Genomic DNA, 19282 nt, shown 5'->3' with positions numbered 1-19282 from the left:
GGGTCTTTGGCAGGAACCACAGAAGCCGATCCTTGGGAGCAATTAATCCAGGACCTCATGTCCAAACAAAAGATTCTCAGGAAAGGGGTCAATGCAGGGATGTCAGAATCCCCAGATCCTACATTGTTAAAACATAGCGCAAATATCTAGTCAAACTGGTGTCATCTGATGCATCACTTAACAGACCTCCTCTACATCCTGATCATAACACCAAGGGTCAGCCCATGAACAGCACCCTATTCCCCACAGGGAAGTGCCAGTATGTCTGCCAGAGCCTCCCCCTGACAGCCTGTCAGTGACAGGGGGCACTTAGTTGGAGAAAGACAGCTCCTGCATTCCTGGAGGATTGTGTAAGACCTGGAGAATCCAAGATGGTAAAAGGACTAATAGGGAAATAAATGCCGTTGAAAGGACTGAACAGATCTCTGACACCAGTATAAAGGTTTGAGGAACCTCTCTCATCCTTTTCTAGAACTGTTGTGTTCAGTTTTCTGTTGAGATTTCATTCTTGGGGTGTGTTTTTCATTGACAAATTTGGACAAGGGTGTTCTCATCCCTCTTCTTCCAGCTAAGCAGCTTCCATTCTGGTTGTGGGACTCCAGGACCCATTTCTCAGGGTGGCTGTGAGGACTTATACAGCAAAATAAGAGTCTGTAAACTGGAAATAAACAGCTGAGCATCCACCCTAATCCTGATATATTGGGTCTCTGTAGCTCCCTATAAGCCCATTGTTCTATCTTATGATTTTACCCCTATGCCTTCCACCTCTGCTACGGTACCATGATCATGACCTAAAGGACTCTCAACCATAGTGCTATATAATGGCCAAGCCCAGGTACTTTAGGTAAGAGATGAGTTAGAAGCCCTTACCTACTTTAACCCGCAATGATGCATGGAGTATAAGGAGGACTCCCTGCAGGGAGTGTAAGGAGGACTCCCTGTTATTGCTTAGCAGAAGAAACTGGCCCTCCTGCTAAGCTATAACAAATATGATCTCATAGGGATACCAGAGACATGGTGGGACTCCACCTATGACTGGACCACAGGTATAGATGGCTATACCTTGTACAGGAGGAATAGGACAGGCTAACACCAATCCAGACATAGTAGGGCTCACCAAAACGTGGTGGAACCCAACATGATGGGTCTGGGCGGTGAATATCAAGGGCTATTGGCTGTACCAGAGGAATAGAAGAGGAAGGAAAGGTGGGGGTGTGATGCTCTACGTCAAAGAGAAATACACATCCTCAATGAGTAGCACTGGGTCAGAGGAGGGACACACTGAAGTGCTCTGGGTTAGAATACAAGGCAGTCAAGGGGAGAGGGACTTAACAGTAGGGGTCTACTACAGACCACCCAACCAAGGGGAAGAGCTAGACCAGGAATTCTTAAGTCAGCTCACGGAGGTAGTTAGGTCAAAGGACGTGGTCATCATGGGTGACCTGAACTTTCCAGACATCTGCTGGGAAGAGCAGTCAGCCAGGTCTGACCGCTCATGTAGGTTTCTAGCCAAAATACAGGACCTCCACCTAACCCAGGAGGTGCACAGCCCCACCAGGGGAGACGCCTTGTTGGATCTGGTCCTGGCCACAGGTGACGACCTGGTTTAAGGTCTGCAGGTGCTCGACCACCTGGGCGACAGCAATCATTGTCTGCTGGAATTCACCATCCAGCGCAAGGTGGTGAAGACCTGCAGCAAGGCAGCAGCCCTAGACTTCAGGTGGGCAGATTTCAATGAGGTAAGGAGAATAGTCGGGGAGGCACTGAGGTCCCGGAGGTGAGGGGAGTCAGGTGTCCAAGAAGAGTGGTTGTTCCTTAAGGAGACAATCCTCCAAGCCCAAAGGGAGGTAATCCCAACTCAGATCAAAGGGGGCAAGAAGGTGCAAAAGCCCCCATGGCTCACCAGAAGCATCCGGGAACATCTCCTAGCTAAAGAGGAGGTGCACACCCAATGGAAGGAAGGGGCCTTCACCAGGGAGGACTGTACCTCTGTTGCTCGGGGATGCAGGGAGGCAGTCAGGAAGGACAAGGCGGAGATGGAACTGGGACTAGCGACCTGGATCAAGGACAACAAGAAGTAATTTTTTAAATACATAGGGTGTAAAAAGAAGGTACCAGGTCATGTGGGACCTCTGCAGGACACACTAGGAAATCTGGTCATCACACCAGACAGCAAAACTAGCTTATTTAACAATTTCTTTGCCTCCATTTTTTTGAGCAGGGACCGGGTCACCCCCCTACACACACACACACCGGGACCCCTGTAGGCCCCAGGGGAGGTGCACACGGGCCTAGGGTCAGAGAGGACTTAGTCAGGGAACTTCTGGAGGGACTGGATGTGTTCAAATCAGCAGGTCCAGATGATCTCCACCCCAGAGTGCTGAGGGAATTAGCTGCGGTCATTGTGGGACCCCAGCACAGCTTTACGAGCACTTGCGGTGCTCTGGTGTGGTGCCAGAGGACTAGAAAAGGGCCAATGTGGTCCCCATCTTCAAAACAGGGAGGAAGGAGGACCCAGGAAACTATTGGCCAGTTAGTCTTACCTCGGTCCTAGGTAAGCTTTTTGAGAGAATTATCCTGGCACATGGCCATGAGGGGCCAGAGGGAGAGGTTATGCCTAGGGGCAACCAACACGGGTTCATTAGAGGCAGGTCCTGTCAGACCAACCTGGTGGCCTTCTATGACCAGGTCGCCAAATCCTTAGGTGCAGGGGTAGCAGTGGACATAGTCTTTCTGGACTTTAGGAAGGCCTTCGACACTGTTTCTCACCCTATTCTCCTTAAAAAACTAGGTAAATGTGGTGTCAATACCTACACAGTCAGATGGGTCGATAACTGGCTGGAGGGCTGCACCCAGAGAGTGGTGGTGGTGGACAGGTCTTATTCGACCTGGAGAGATGTGGGTAGTGGGGTCCCTGAGGGCTCAGCCCGAGGGCCCACACTGTTCAACATCTTCATCAGTGACTTGGACAGGAGCGTAAAAATCACTCTGTTCAAATTTGCAGATGACACTAAGATGTGGGGGCATGTGGGCACACTAGGAGGGAGGAATAGGCTGCAATCGGACCTGGACAGGTTACAGAAGTGGGCAGATGAGAACAGAATGGGTTTCAACATTGAATAGTGCAAGGTGCTGCACCTGGAGAGGAAGAACCAGCAGCATACCTACAGGTTGGGGAACTCCCTTCTCATCAGCACAGAGGCAGAAAAGGATCTTGGAGTCATTATTGATGCCAAAATGAACATGGGCCAACAGTGTGGGGATGCAGTTAGGAAGGCCAACTGTACCTTGCTATGCATCCACAGATGCATCACAAGCAGGACCAAGGAGGTGATCCTCCCCTTCTATGTGACACTGGTCAGGCCGCAGTTGGAGTAGTGCATCCAGTTCTGGGCGCTGCACTTCAGGAGGGATGTGGACAACATGGAGAGGGTCCAGAGGAGGGCCACTCGCATGATCAGGGGGCAGCAGGGCAGGCCCTATGAGGAGAGGCTAGGGGACCTGAACCTGTTCAGCCTCCACAAGAGAAGGCTGAGGGGGGATCTGGTGGCCATTTGCAAACTAGTCAGGGGGGACCAGTGGGCATTGGGAGAGTCCCTGTTCCCCTGAGCACTACCAGGAGTGACAAGAAATAATGGTCACAAGCTGGCAGAGGGTAGATTCAGGCTAGACATCAGGAGGCACTACTTCGCTGTTAGGGCGGCTAGGGTCTGGAACCAACTTCCAAGCAAAGTGGTGCTGGCCCCTACCCTGGGTAGGGGGCGGTCTTTAAGAGGAGGCTAGATGAATACCTTGCTGGGGTCATTTGACCCCAGTACTCTTTCCTACCATGGCAGGGGGTCGGACTTGATGATCTGCTCAGGTCCCTTCCAACCCTACCAACTATGAAACTATGAAGGGTGGGGGTGTAGCTCTCTATGTCAAGGAGTAGTATACTTCCCTACTAGTTTATATTGGCACCTGAGGAGGGTGACTTGAAACCCTCTGATTTACAATAAGAGGAGAACATGGTGAAGGGGATATAGCCATAGGAGTCTATTAAAGACCTCTTAACCAGGAGGAAAAGCTTGACCATGAATTCTCTAGGGAATTAACAGAGGCTGCACACTTTTGGTGGATGGTTGTCATGGGTGATTTCAACCATCCTGACATCTCATGGGAAGCGCATTCAGCCACATCTGATTAGTTGTGTAGCTTCCTCACCTGCACTGATGAGCTCTATCTGACTCAAGAAGTCCATGGGCCGACAAGAGGTGAGGCACTGCTAGATCTGGTTCTGGACAAAGGAGATGATCTAGTGAGTGACTTGAAGATTGAAGGAAAGCTTGGTAACAGTGATCATGAGTTTATTACCTTCCTTATCCATTGCAAATCTGGCAAATCAGTCAGCAATGCAGAAATCCTTGACTTCAGGAAAGATGACTTTCACAAACTCAGAAGGTTGGTTGTCAAGGCCCTGGAAGAGCATGATCTGACAAGCATGGGAGTCCAAGATGAGTGGTCGCCCTTAAGGACACAATCCTAAAAGCTCAAGGGAAGTCCATTCTGACCCGCAGGAAAGGTAGTAAAAGGGCTGGGAACCCCCCTTGGCTAAATAGGGAATTCATGGACCACCTTAATCTTAAAAGAGAAGCCTATAAGGGTTGGAAGACTGGAAATACCTCTAAGGGGGATTATGTATCACTGGCTTGCACCTGTAAGGAGTGGACAGGAAAAGCCAAGGCCGAAACTGAGCTCAAGCTGGCTACAGGAATCAAGGACAATAAAATGTACTTCTTCAGATACATAGGAAGTTAAAAGAAAAATAAGGGCAACGTTTGACCCCTGTTGAATCAAATGGGGCAGCTGACAACTGACACCCAGGAAAAAGCTAATCTCCTCAATGATTACTTTGCATCGGTTCTTCACCAGATCAAGGAGATCACCTTGCCTGACGGGACACAGGATTATGCAGGTATGGGTGACCATAAGCCTACATTTGGTGAAGACCTTGTGAGGGGACACTTTGAGAGGCTGGACATCCATAAGTCAGTGGGCCCTGATGAAATTCACTCAAGAGTATTGAAAGAGTTGGCTGACATCTTAGCTTGACCATTGGTGTGGATATTTGAGAACTCGTGGTGCTTGGGAGAGGTTCCTGAAGACTGGAAGAGAGCCAATGTGGTGCCTATCTTCAAGAAAGGAAGGAAGGAAGATCCAGGGAACTACAGGCCAATGAGTTTGACCTCAATCCCTGGGAAGATCTTGGGGGAAATTATCAAAGAATCCATCAATAACAGGCTGACAGAAGGAGCCATTCTGAGACAGCCAACATGGCTTCATTACAGGTAGGTCATGCCTGACCAACCTCATCTCCTTTTATGATCAGGTGATGCAGCACCTGGACAGGGAGGAGAGGTTGATGTCATTTACTTGGATTTCAAAAAAGCCTTTGACTTGGTCTTTCACAATGTCCTCAAGGAAAAATTGGGGAACTGTGGCTTTGACAACCTCATGGTCTGATGACTGGGGAACTGGCTCTGTGGCTGGACCCAGAGAGTGATGGTCAATGGAACCAACTCAACTTGGCACATGGTGACCAGTGGCAACCCTCAGGGTTCAGTACTCAGTCCAGTACTCTTTAATATATTCATTAACGATCTGGATTCAGACATCAGAAGTGGTCTGGCCAAGTTTGCAGATGATACCAAATTATGGGGAAGCATGGTTACACTGGATGATAGGCTGAGGATTCAGGCCAACTTAGACAGGATCGCAAGCTGGGTGGATATAAACCTAATGACCTTCAATATAAAGAAATGCAAGGTGCTCCACCTCAGGAGAAAGAACCCACACCATTCCTATAGGCTCAGCAGTGTTTCACTTACTAGCACCATGTCCAAAAGAGACTTGGGGGTCATAATTGACCACAAGATGAATATGAACCACCAATGTGATGCCGCAGCTGGCAAAACAAATAAGACCCTGGCTTGCATCTACCAATGCATCTCAAACAAGACCCAAGATGTCATTCTCCCACTTTACTCAGCCTTGGTGAGGCCACAGCTGGAGTACTGCATCCAATTCTGGGCTCCACACTTTGAAAAGGATGTGGAGAAGCTCAAGAGAGTCCAGAGGAGAGCCACGCACATGATCAGAGGTCAAAAAAGCAGGCCTTATGAAGACAGTCTGAGAGGCACAGGACTCTTCAGCTTGGAGAAGTGTAGGCTCAGAGGGGACTTGGTGACAGCCTATAAGTATATCGGGGTGTACATCAGGAACTGGGAGAAGGTGTGTTCACCAGGGCTCCCCTACGGAAGACCAGGCCCAATGGCCACAAACTACTGGAAGACCGTTTTAGACTGGACATAAGGAAAAACGTCTTTGCCATCCAAGTCTGCAGAGGTCTGGAATAGACTCTCCCCCCATGCCCCGAAGTGGTGCAAGCACCTACTCTGGACATGTTCAAGTTGCATTTGGATGCTTATCTTGCTGGGGTGATCTGACCCCAGCTGACTTCCTGCCTTTTGGGTAAGGGGCTGGACCCGATGATCTTGCGAGGTCCCTTCTAGCCCTGATGTCTATGAAATCTGTGAAATCTAGGACACTCATGATCAGTTCAACAATCTGTGTTCCCTTTCCATTCAAGGAAAAAGGAATATTGCTCATTCCAAATGACAGACAAACTCATAGAATCATAGCAAATAGTGCCAGAAGAGACCCGGAAGGTCATATAGCCCCTCTCCCTGTGCTAAGGTAGGATGAATGAGGCTGAAATAAAAATCAAGTAGGTTTTGGTTTTTTTTAATGTTCTCTTTCTTTCCTTTTTGCTTTCTGAGCCTTATGGCACACTCAGATAAGTGTGAGTCTTTTTTTTGTGAAGCTACAAGGATTAGAAAGGTCAACCCCATCATTCATGGCTTTTTGGTGGCCTTTGTGACACAGGCAGATAGAACCCACAGGGCAGTCCTTAACACCACAAGCGGAAGTGGCATTGAGTGGCTGTGAGCATTGCCAGGGCAGAGAAGGAATTACCCTTTGGCTCCATGGCTGAAGCCTAGCCAGGGTAAAACAGAAGCATGATGCTCCGGTAAAGCTGTTACCCAACCCACAAGTCCTACATCTAGGCCTGTCAGACTAGGAGCCCTACCAGCCCCAAGCTTGGAGGCAAAGAAAACTGAAGTGATTCTTCATTTTCCTTTAAATTCACAACCTAACTAAACACAAAGTCTGGTTTATGAATTGGCCAGGGCACAAAGCAACTGCAATGATGTGCCGATCTCACAAAGGTGGGGTCCCTATATAATACCTGGGAGTTTATTAGGTATTATGAGTAAATAACTTTTCAGAGACCCAGCTGCATTCCCCTGCCATTCACTGAGTCCAAAGCAGAAACATTTGCAGCCCTTACTTCTGATCACATTGCTGCCAAAACAGACTCTGAAAAAGGCAGCCACAGCCCAGGGACTCTTTTCTTCTCTCAATCTCCCCCCGCCCACCAAGGATTCGAGCTGTTTTAGTGCTTGGAGCAGAAGTTGGCACACTTCACACTCAAAGCAGCTCCCCTTTCCCTGTTCCCCTGCCCTCTTGATGGAAGAGGGGATCAGCTGGAGGGGAGGGAGTGAGGGTGAAGCCTTAAGTTTATTGAAAATGGTGATACGTGCCCTGGGGAAATCAAGGTGAAAGGCGGCAACTGCAGCAGCTCTGTGAATGATGAAGACCCACCCCATTTATCAATCACAGGGCTGGGGAGGGACAGCAAGCAAGTCCAAGGAGGAGCAGAGAGGCAGCAAGAGAGGCACAGCATAGATTAGCGGTGTCTGGTGCACACGGTCCTACCCAGCTACTCTCTCCAGTCAAAGGGACCTGGCATAGCCATGTTACCATACATGGATTATCCATGGATGTGCCAGGCATTTAAACCAGGAGGATCCCTCAGCCTCTTGCAGGCCCTAAGTCCTGGGAAGAAATGTGTTGTGAAAGTAAGGGGTAGAGGCAGAAATTATTTAAGCTTGTGGAAAGTAAAAAGCAATATCAGAACCAAGGAAGGAGACTGGGGCCCTTTTGCTGATACTCTGTGAGAGGGCACTGACCGTAACACTACAGCGTTCAGCTGGGGATGGCAGCAGACGAAGAACGTGGTGGGGGAAATGCCCCTTACCCTCCAGGGCAAAGGTGAGAAACACCTGCCCCTCTTGATGCACTCTGGTGTACTCCCAAAGCATAATGCTATCCACAAAGGATTTGCGGAGCTGCTGGTGACATGGGGTAGGCCCAGGCTTCTCCAGGGGTAATGTAGCTGAATTCAGAGAAAGGGCAATTCTGTCAAGGGCAGGAAACTGTCCTAAATCTTCCCATCATAAACCCCTCCCAGCCTGCATCTGGGTGGGTCTCTCCTCACCCCAATCTGGCAGCCAGGCTGAGGACAGTTCCCACGCTCTCCACCTACTCCCAGCTCTTTGCACTGCCTCAAGCTAGGAGCTGAAGCAAGGGAGGGAGCTGCTGACCGAGCGCCAAGCAGCCAGTGCCCCCAGCACAAAGGAGGCAATGCCTCTTTATCAAAGTAAAGCAAATCTCATAGTAAATTAAGATGGTTATAAAATTTACCAAGCAGACTTACCTCAGTGATATCTCTTCCGCAAGCCCATTGTTTGGAGAAGCGTTGCACCACTAAGGGGCAGCTCGCTTCCTTGGAAACCCATCCCCCTGCCCACAGCCAGGCAGGGGAGTTTGCCACGCTAGAAGGGGCAGAGGCATTGGCTTCTGCAGCTCTGGGCCTGACCTCCTGCTTGCACCCTTAGGGTGGGTGGAGAAATTATCCAAATCTATCAACGGTGGTGTTTGCCTGCCTCTGTCACCATGGTCTTTAAGTGCCTCACAGACCACGAATGGATATATCCATTAAATAGGGCAGTACTATTTATTCCCATTGAACAGGTAGAGTAAGAGAAATAAGATGACTGGCTCAAAGTTAAGACAACGGAGCCTGGGGCCACATAGGGGATTAAATAAGAGTTTTTTGAGACCCAATCTAGTATTGTAGTCACATGACTTTCCTTCTTACCCTCATGGGGGAGACCTCATGTGCTATTCTGAGGAGGGGTGCAAGTGGGAGGATTTGTGCAGGTGTTAAAAAAGCATGAAGCAGAGGGGAAATGAGAAAAGGGGAAAGGGAAGATGATGGGAAGAGAAAAAAAGGGGACATGAGAACATGAGTGAGGGAAAAAAAGGGACAGGAAGAATGATATAAAGTAAGGAGACTTGAGGAGGGAGAATTCCCAACCATTTAAACTCTTCCTTGTCCAGCGCATAGCCAGGAGCTACCTTAAACTCCCAAACAGGAGCTCACAGGGTCGCAGACTAAGCAAAGGATCTTGGGTGCCCTATCCCCTCAAACACCACCATGCCCTCATTTCCCTGCTACATCTGGGACCCTAGCTTCCCCACCACTTGAGCAAAGTGAAGATGTCAAGGAAAAAGGCTCCAAATCGGATTGACACCCACCACTCCCCCCTTAATAAAGTTTATTATCAGCCAGTCTCTAATCCTTTTAAATCCCCCACAGCGGGGGAAGGGCTGAGATTAGGGGAGGTCAGTGTAATCCCAATGAATTTGTTACAGGAGGATTTAGCTAGCACCAGGGGACCAGATGGCCCAGGCCCAGCTCAGGAAAACAACCATTTTCCTTAATGATTTGTAACAAGGGTAAAAGGGCAGGAGAAATGGGGACAGCAGTGCTGGGGAGAGGTGGGGCACAGGGAGAAGAGGACCAGAGAACAAACAAAAAGGTGGTGACTTGAATTTAATTCAAGCTGTTAGAAAAATAGCCAGACAAGTCTCCAGACAAGATGCAAAGCAGTTGATGGGTGTCGGGGCAAGAGGCCAGCTGCCCTAACCCCCAAGATTAATGTCTTGGGCAGCAGTAGTATACCTCTATTCCTGGACAAGGGGTATCAGCTGCACCTAGGGGCAGAGACCCACCAAGCCTTGGTGATTCCTTACCTCTGCCCTTCTGGTTTGTTTGGGGCAAGGGCATCCAAGTGCCAGAAAGTGCTGCAGCAGGTTCCAGTTGCCCCATGTGACACTGTGGAGGCCACTCACAACTGCTGTGTTAAATTTAAAGTGAACTTAGCACTAGAGAAAAGGGACAGACACAGACAGCCTGGGGGAGAGAACACATCTGTTTAGTTCCACACAAAGTGCAGCAGCAAGGCTGGTAGGGAGAAGGGGGCTGAACATCATAGGATCATAGAAAGGTTGGGCTGGAGGGGACCTCACAAGATCCAGTTATCTAGCACCAAGCTCCATCCCTGAGCTCAGAGTGAGGACCTTCTTTAAAGGGGGTTGGGGCTTCTCTTCACAGCTACTTGGAGCTTGGGCCTGTGTTCAAAGTATGAGGAAGTTATGATAATGAATGTTTCCTATAAGGAGCTGGACCGAGACCCACCAGCTCAATCAATGTAGGCCTTCAAATGGCTGGCAGACAACAATTCCTCTGAACCATTTCACCAAATTAAAGCCTCTGCATTCATTTTCAGGTCAACCAGCCTCACTGGCTGAATTGCTACTCCAGCAGCAGCCCCTCACAGCAAAGAGAAAAGATATCAAGTAGAAACTTCCAGGTAGGGCTACTGGTATGCTAAGGGCTATTGAAGCATAGCAGCACAAATGCATCATGCTGTTTTCCAGCCGCTCCATCTAGCTACCAGGGATGGGCCTCTGGAAACAGCCATGACCAGTATTCACACTGCCAGGACAACTGAAGTGATGCGAGATTTTTGGTGGATTACAAGCAGGAAAAAGTGAGGGAAGGTGGAGGAACATCCAAAGTTCTTCACAGTAGGACTTGTGAAGTGAATAGGTACGAAGGGAAAACCAGACTATAGATCACTTCAGTACAGTACGTGGGCTAGATTTGAGGGGAGCACAGGAAGGAAACAACCAAACCTTGGAGTTGGGGTGGGAAGTGGAGCATAAAGAACTTGTAAAAATATTTGTTAATTTGGATGAAAACTGAAACAATACAGTGTCTGGGTTAGAGCAAGGGGTTGTTTAGCTTTGAGGGTTATAGCAGAAAAGAAGTAAGGGTTTAATGGACAGGCTTCTCCACCAGGCAAAGATGCAGACATGTGTACACAATGGAGGGGTGTTAGGATCCTTTGAGCAGATTCCCGCAGGCCACTGTGAGTGGAGCACCATGCAGCACAGCCCAGTTATGTCCAGAAGGGGAGGAACTGGAGCTAGGTTTGCAAAGAGAGTGGCAGGGGGAGGGCAGTTGCTTGAAAAAAACCAGAAGCAAGAGGCACTAGAGGTACAAGGGGAAGAGACAACAGTGAAGAGGACAGGACAGGAGGGCTGGACAGATGGCAGAAGTGGGTCCGGGTCCAGGTGTCAGTGGAACTGAATGAACAGGACTGATGTACAATGGCTGAGAGCATCTTGCCCTGTGTCACCCACACTGAGACACATGAATGCAGCAGACTTTATACATACCCTGTGATCCAACACAGCAAAACGTTTATTAACAAAAATAATTTATTCTACTAACACAAGCATAGACACAATGACAGCATGAGAAGCCAGGCACTTGGAGACTTCATCTCTTCCAGAGAACAGGAAAGATGATGGATTACAAACCAAATCACCCCTTTAAAGAGAAGAAAGTTTAACCAAACCAACCTCTTGCTACAACAACAAAAAAAATAAAAAGATTCTCCTTCACCCACTACAGAGCAGAACTTTTTGAGCAGATCTCCTATCCCAAGGGCTACCAACCAAGCCAAAGGTATGGTTCAGGGAGAGGCAGGCAGCACTCTGTCAGCTTTTCAAGACTGGCAACAAGGTTGAGTGCATTTTTCAAAGGAGCAAAGAAATCAGCTATCCTAGGCTTGATTTTTATAAACACTGCTCAGAAGAGTGCCTGTTCCAACTTCCTTGCATCACATCTCAGTGTCAGAAGCATCTCTGTTGGCTCAGGGCAAACCTCAGAAGGGTCTACTTAAGGACAGGCAGAGCCCATGCAAGGGAAAGGAGAGAAACAGAGGCCAGATGGCTCCCAAGGGCACCGATGAGATGGAGTGGCCGAGAGCACAAGTGTTCTCGGGTTCCAGCAGGTTGTCACCCAATTTCAGGGCATTCGAACCTCATTCTCTTCTATTCTTGTTGCAAGTGTTTTGGATGTTAAAAAAAAAGAAAAATGGCAAGAGATGACAACAGCTCCATGCTGTCTGCAGGAGAGAGAGCTGTAGTTACCTATCACCTGGGGCAAAACACGCATGGGTTTGCCACTGGTACTTTTACTGCTACCTGAAGTGGGTCAGACCTCACAGCAGCAGAGGCAGCTGGGCTATTTTAAGCTCTCCCTCATCAGTGATAGGGCAGCACAGTTCCTTCCCCTCTGCCCAACCCCAGCAAACCCCTGGAGTGAATACAGGAGGTCCTTCTTACCAATTTCAAAAGTAGTGATTATTTCAGATGCCGAACTTGATCCCTCTTTAAAGGCACAAGACCTATGAAAAAAAATCAAGCCCCTTTAAAGGGGTCTCAAATTGAGCAAACAAAATCTCCCATTCTTTTTGGAAATCTTGGTCTTAATTTTAGACTAGTTACATAAGCACCTTTGAAGATAACCTACAAAGGAAGAACCAGGTGGATGGGGTCCCCAAGAAGTTGGCAGCAGCTCTACTTTTCACAACATGCAGTTATCTAGAGGGAGACATGCTAGTCATTATTTTGGGGGTACAAGGCAAGGTGCTTGTCCTGCAGAGCTCACAATCTACACAGACGTGTAAATGCAAGAAGGGGAATGTGTAGCCTGGAAGAGCTGGATGAATGCATGGGGATGATTTAGATATGACTCTCATTAGTTCTATGATTTTCATTGGATTCCTCCAGTCCAACTCCCCTTCTTCAGTTCAACATCAGTTGCAACACAATGTTTGTATTAAATAGAAGGACTGAATTAAATTACAAACACCAGCAAGCAAAACAGGTGTGGGGATGCTAAGTCAGAAATTTAATGCCAAGAGGTTAAAGTGCTCTTCATATAGGTGGGTCTGGGTTTGACCAAGATCCTGAGTGCAAATCTAGAAAACTGCGGGTGCCCAATTTTGGTTTTTTGGATTCTGAAACTAATAAGAGGAGTCCCCAGTGGGTGAAAGGATGTGCTAATGTAACATGGTCGTGGTCTCCTTCTAAAGTAGGTAGGGCAGGGACAGGCAATTATTTCGGGCCGAGGGCTGCTTACTGAGTTTTGGCAAGCCATTGAGGGCCACATGACAGGCAGCCAGGGGCAGATAAATATTAATTTTCTAAATTTCTAGGGGCCCTGTGGGCCGGATAGCATGGCCTGGCAGGTCGTATCTGGCGCATGGGCCACATTTTGCCCATCCCTGAGGTAGGGGGGGGCAGTGCTCTGATCTTAGGCAACTCAGCCCAGGACTTCCAGTTAAAGATGGTCTGTAGCTTTTGACTGTATGGGGAGAGTTTTGTCCAAGACTGCCCCCACCTGGGACACTTATAGGAAAAGCTAGTCTATTTTCTTCCCAGCGTGACAGGAACACTAAGAAATGGGGCAACATGCCCACAGCAGAGGAATTGCAGCATGACCCAGATAACAGAATTCCATCAATATTACTGTAGCCCCAGGCACAGAAGGGAGGGACAAGAAAAACTAAACACTCTTAACTACCGTACAGGCTTACGAGGCATAGAATTAAAAGCTCTAGCAGAATTGTGCATGACCTAGCTGAAAGTGCAGTGACTTTAGACATACGATCTGAGGATGGAAGCTCTGAACTGCAGAAGCAGAAATCAAATATAAGCCCAGCGCACACCCCCATCCCTGCAAAAGAATGCAGACTTGGCGTACAAGAAACCCAAGACTGTAGTATAGTTGGGATTTCAAGACAAGGTTTAGGTGAGTCAGGATAAGGGCCACCATGGCTCACAACAAAAATCTTGGGTTGGGGGTGGAGAAAAGTTTCCAAGTCAGGATTTGGGAGATCTGCCTTAGCCCTAGAAATATGGTCATAGCAGCACATCGCAGCATTATGCATCTCTCAAGCACCAGTTCTCCTGTTTCTGTAAGGTGTACTGTCTGTCTGGATGTCTGGAATATGAAAAGGAGTCTGATCAAACTCTTCGTTCAGCACAGGATACAAAAACCAGAAAAGCACAAGAGATGCCTCACTATCCAGCCCTCCCACAGCCCTTCAGGGACAGTGGGAAGAAGCAGTTATGTTAATTGTTAACTCAAATGGTGTCTTATTTTCTATGCACTAGCTTCAAATTATGGTGATTTACCCTAAAAGGGCCTGTTTTACCCTTTTTTTTAAAGCCAGTTCATCCAAAGGCAGGGTAGAACTGTAGTCTGCAGACCTGGTGTTTGCTAAAGAGGGTCTTCAAACCAGATCAGCAAGAGCAGGTTGGACCACCCTCTCAGCAATGGCTCTTATGTGATTTGTGATAGGGTTACCTGAAGTAACTTTCAAACTGAGATTTCCTAGTGTCATTTGGTCCAAAGGGACAACACCACTCATAGCCCGAGCTCAGAAAGGAGAGAAGCCTGAGCTTCTCTGAGCAAGAAGACAGCTAGAACTCTCCTGTTTCTCACAATTCTCTACAGCTTTGTACCCCTTGCCCCAAACACCATCCCTATAATGGTTTCAGTGAATAACTCAGAGGAGCTCATGGTGATGGTTAAGGCTTTTGGATCCCTGAAGAAAAATAAGCCATGACTGCCCAACTGGGCACCACCATATTTTTGCAGCGCCAAGGCCAAAGACCATCGAGCTGCCAGAAACATTCCAGAAATCTGCCAGCTGCACCCACTGCTATAGCAACACTGCTGAAGAGTCAGGTGCCTCCCTGTTTCTTCAGATAAAAATACCCAGAAGGAACTATCAGTACGTGACCTGAAGTGCCTACCCCAAGCCCCTTCCCCAGTGGCCTCAGCTGCTCCCCAAATTCAGGCCTCATGCCACAGGAAAACCAGGGCGGCCCTTGCGGGACCTCAACCGCATGCGGAAGAAGGTGTACATGCCCAGCAGGCACACGGAGGAGAGGCAGTACAGGATGATGCACAGGCTGACATCCAGGCGGGAAAACCCCAGTCCCAGCACACGGAACCACTGGCTCTTCCTTAGACTGTCACTTCCCTCCTCCTCCAGGGCACCGAGCTGCTTGGAGTCCAGCCCTCGTCGCCTCAGGCGCTCCCATGCAGCCACATAGTCAAAGGCTTGGTGGCCATCATCATCTGCCATCAGCAGCGGTATGGTGTCCCTCTTGCTCAGCCGCCGTTTTCTGCTGGCTGCCAAGGCTGCTTCCTTCAGGGCTTTGCTCTTGAAATGCTGCTCACTGAAGGAGTCCAGGTCCACAATGTCCTCCTCCAGCTCCTTCACCCTGGGGTTCATCCTGATGATGCTCGGCCTATGCAGCTCCCGTCTCTCCAGAATACCCACTTCCCTCTCCATCATCACTCCGTCTGGCTCCTCTGCTCTCCTTTCTTCTGCTTCTTCCTCTTCTTCTATATGTTCTTCCCTCCTGTTCTCTCCTCTCTCTTTCCTCTGCATGTCTGTTCTTCCATCACCTATAACCTTCTCTCCATCTCCCACCTCCACCTCCCGGCTCTGCCTTGCCAATAGGATTCTCTCAGGCTCTGTGTAATCAAAGTAGATATTGGCTGGTGAGTAATGGATCTTGAGGAAGCGCAGCACAGTTGGCTCATTCCACACGTGTTGTCCACTGACCTCGTTGTGGCAGGAGGGGCACATGTCTGGGGGGGGCCACTGCATCTTGGGGAATTTGGGGTCCTCCGTTAGGTCACCTGAACAAATCAAAGCAAATAAAGGTGTCAGGCACACTCCCAGAAGATTCTGCTGCAGCAGCGTGGCTTAGCACAGTAGGCAGAGCATTTACACTCCTGGCAGGAGATAGGCAATCTCAGAGAGGTGGCCCCTCTGCTGGCCTACTCAACCCCCACTGCATCAGAGCCCTGCAGCCCTAGTTCATCTCTCTGCTTTGCTACAGCCAGGCCCCATTCACACCACGCAGTGCAGGACGTGCTCCATTGGGGACCAACTGACCCTGACTGGAAACTTATCCCCTTTTCCCCTCTCCAGTCATTTGCAGCAGCAGCTCCTCTTAATATGCCTTTCAGGACTGTAGCCTCCAACAATGCCAAGAACTGAGCTTCAGTTCTGGAGCTGATTTCACTGGAGACTTTCTGTCCAGAGACCCCTCCTTGCCCTCATCGACTAGTACAGGCACTCTTCACTACTTTAAAGAGAAACCAGGGGAAGATCTCACAGTGGCTTCATAAAAATTCAGCAAGCTCTTCCCTTTCCCCACCACCCTACCAGACAGTCCCTCTTTCATTTAGTCATGTGGTCACACTGCTTGGGTCACTGGGTGAACTGTGTGCAGAGGGGAAATAAATGAATTCTGGGACTTTGGCCACCCACCGTGACAGGGCCGTGGTGGGGGAGGGAAGGCCACATTGACAAGAAGAAAGTCATTTGTTCATTTATCCCCAGGGCCAGGACACTAGTCTTCTCCCCCTTCAGCTGTCAGTAGCTTTTGTCCCCTACTCCTCCCTACACCGGACTCAAGAGGCACGTGGGAGGAGGGGGAGGGGGAGCGTCTGTGCGTCTGGGCAGGAGGAGAAGGGGAAGTTAAATGAAGCATTTGGAGAGATGTCTCAGGTCCAGGGTCCGCCCAGGGCACGTGTCATCTTTTAAATTGTCCTGTGGGAAGCCAGATAAGATTTAACTCCATCTCTGGGGCGGTCCCGGTCTCAGAGCAGCCAGCTGCTTGTTCCCTTAACCTCAGGGGCCTGTGATCTCCACCCTCTCCTTGCCAACCTCTTTCTAGATTGCAGAGTTAACCTTTAGATGCTCACTAAGGGCTACTCACTCACTGCAGGCCTTGATTAACAAAATTTCAGCTTGCTGGGGAGGGGCATGAAGGCACACTGCTTGGATTCAGGCTTTCCCCTTATCCCCAGCATTGCTTCCCAAGTGATTTGCAGCCTGCCAAGTGGTAACTAGAAGAGGAAAGATCTCCCTGCACTATGGTGGAAGGGAGGATCTGTGTCACCAAACAGCTGTACTGACAGCCACTTCTTCAAGTATTAACGGGCATCTGTGAAAGGTTCACTTTAAACCCAAGCCTTGCAGCTTGGCTGTTCATGTGACCCTGATCCCCATCCCTCCTTCAGACAGGACTGGGCGGTCTGGACCCTTCTTATCAGGGATCGGGAAAAATCCCCTGTGCTCCCCATGCCTCTCCCAAGCTGTTGCCAATACCAGTGGCAGGACCGTTACCTGCCAGCCGTGCGTTGGCCCGGTTGTGTCTCGACCAAAGCCACAGGATGGCTTCATCCAGGCTCTTCACTTGGTTCATGGACTCTGCTGCCATGGCTTCAAAGTGCTCCGAGCAGGTCCGGCAGCCAAAGAAGTAACGGATGTAGCCTCTCATAGCGCCAAGGACCTCTAACGGCTCTGGTGGAGGAGACAAGATAGCCCTGTCAGTGCAGCATGCAGGGCTGGGGATACCCAATGTCTCAGAGGGATGCGGTGCCACTGCATATACCTTACTATCCAAACAGCCACCAAGCTACCTTGGATCCTACAGAGCACGATCTACAACCCCTTTAATTTCCTCCTGGCAGCCTGCCAGCTCTCTGAAGTTACGTGCATTCAGGAGACTAAACCCCTCCAGCGCAGGCAGCCTTGGGTACACTAACCCATCTAAAAGGTCTATGTGGGGCAAAGCCAGGGGCCAACCAAACAAGCAAGCTTTTCTTGGCACTTGGGACCCCTGTCTGGGCCAGAAGCCAAAGATGGAACAAGTTTTACAGTAATTCCTGCAGCTACAAAATTCCCTCCTCTTGACCAACACAGCCATCTCAATGTAGCCATTCCAGATTGCCATCTAATTCCAGACCTAACTAGGCCTCCTAGAGAAAATGTTCAATTCTGACAACTCTGCCTCTGCTGGAATATGCCTCATCTGCCCCCAAAAGCTAAGGGCATTCTAAGCCCTTTTGACTTGAGGAGAATTTGGGCCTGCTTATGACAGGATAGTTTCCCCACCCCTTTCTGTATTGGCACAACAGCTGTTATATTTAAACTGGGTACACAGGCAGGGTATGTCTTTACCTGCAGCCCACGCTTTGTACTTTGATGCCTGCACTGTCAGTAGGTGGAATAAGATCCAGAGAGAACAGGGATATCCTCGGAAGTGAGACTTACTGCCCTGGCATCCTACCCATGTCATAGTATGCGTCAGTATTGCCGGTTTTGGAGCCTGATGGGGAAAAACAGACAGATGATTTTGCTGGAACAACCCCAGGGATAAACCAGGAGATAAAGGGAGGCAACAGAAGAAGGCTGAACTCCAGTGAGACCACAGACACACATGCCATCCCCTCATCCCCCAGCAGGGCTGATTGGAAACATTCTCCAAGTGCCTTACTTTTTTTTTATTCTTCAAGGCTTCCTCTAAGGCACTGCAGGAAATATTTGATTCTTTCTGGTTCTTCAGCCAGGTGTCCAGAGAGACCAGGAAGTTCTTGACATAGGGACGTCCAGGAAAGTACTGCAGGCAAAAACAAAAACAAGAAAACAAAGAAGGAAGTATGATGAAGGACAACAGCCTCCACCCTGGTTACGACTGAGGTGAGCACAGATATAGTGGAGACCCTTGACTTTGCTTCCAGGAAAGTCTGAAGGAGTCAGATCTTCGGGGAGTAACATAACAGATATCTTCCTGCAGCAACTAACTCAGTTTCCTAGCAATATCCTGCTGTGCCCTAGTGCTCTCTGCAAACCTCCTTCAGACAAAAGTGGAGAGCAGAGTGAGACACTGCTTGGGAGAAACTCGCAGCTATGCCAGTCCCACGCAATCCCAGGATGGGAACGGTAACAGAACGCTGGCTGTGGGAGAGCTCACAGCTACCTGAGGCCCAGGTCTCCCCAGCTGGTTATGAAGGGACCCTTCGGTCATGATTCAAGCAGCTAATGTTGGGAGGGCTTTTCATTTGTATTCAAAATGCTGCCCACGCAAACAAGTCAGTCCTGCAGGCCAAGAGCCAAGATCCAAATCTCAATCGTAGCTCCAAATAGTCTCTGAGGAACACAGAAAGCTACTTTGACAATAAGTCAACTCAAATCCGATTAGTATCAGCACTTTAAAACCACAAGCACTCCAGGGACAGGAGAAGCGAGCGACATGCACACAATCAGGAAGAGAGACCCATATCACAGAGAGGCAGACACACGGAGACAGGCAGGGCTGAAGG

General features: G+C 49.2%; 1 protein-coding gene across 1 annotated transcript in view; it reads right to left on the bottom strand.

Annotated features, from left to right (window-relative positions):
- Positions 1–11473: 11473 nt before the first annotated feature.
- The window catches only part of LOC149864087 (sulfhydryl oxidase 1-like), a 42003-nt gene continuing 34194 nt past the window's right edge, over positions 11474–19282 (bottom strand). The window contains exons 9-12 of the mRNA XM_090048828.1: positions 18457–18579; positions 18141–18288; positions 17304–17480; positions 11474–15805 (exon numbers count right to left, since the gene is read on the bottom strand). Of these exons, the coding sequence (XP_089904954.1) occupies positions 14955–15805; positions 17304–17480; positions 18141–18288; positions 18457–18579 (1299 nt within the window). The 3' untranslated portion in view covers positions 11474–14954. The remainder of the gene's footprint in view (positions 15806–17303; positions 17481–18140; positions 18289–18456; positions 18580–19282) is intronic.

The sequence above is a fragment of the Crocodylus siamensis genome, chromosome 5, assembly GCF_052110815.1.
Source record: "Crocodylus siamensis isolate JL-2025a chromosome 5, ASM5211081v1, whole genome shotgun sequence".
NCBI lineage: Eukaryota > Metazoa > Chordata > Crocodylia > Crocodylidae > Crocodylus > Crocodylus siamensis.
This window is presented reverse-complemented; position numbering and strand designations above follow the sequence as displayed.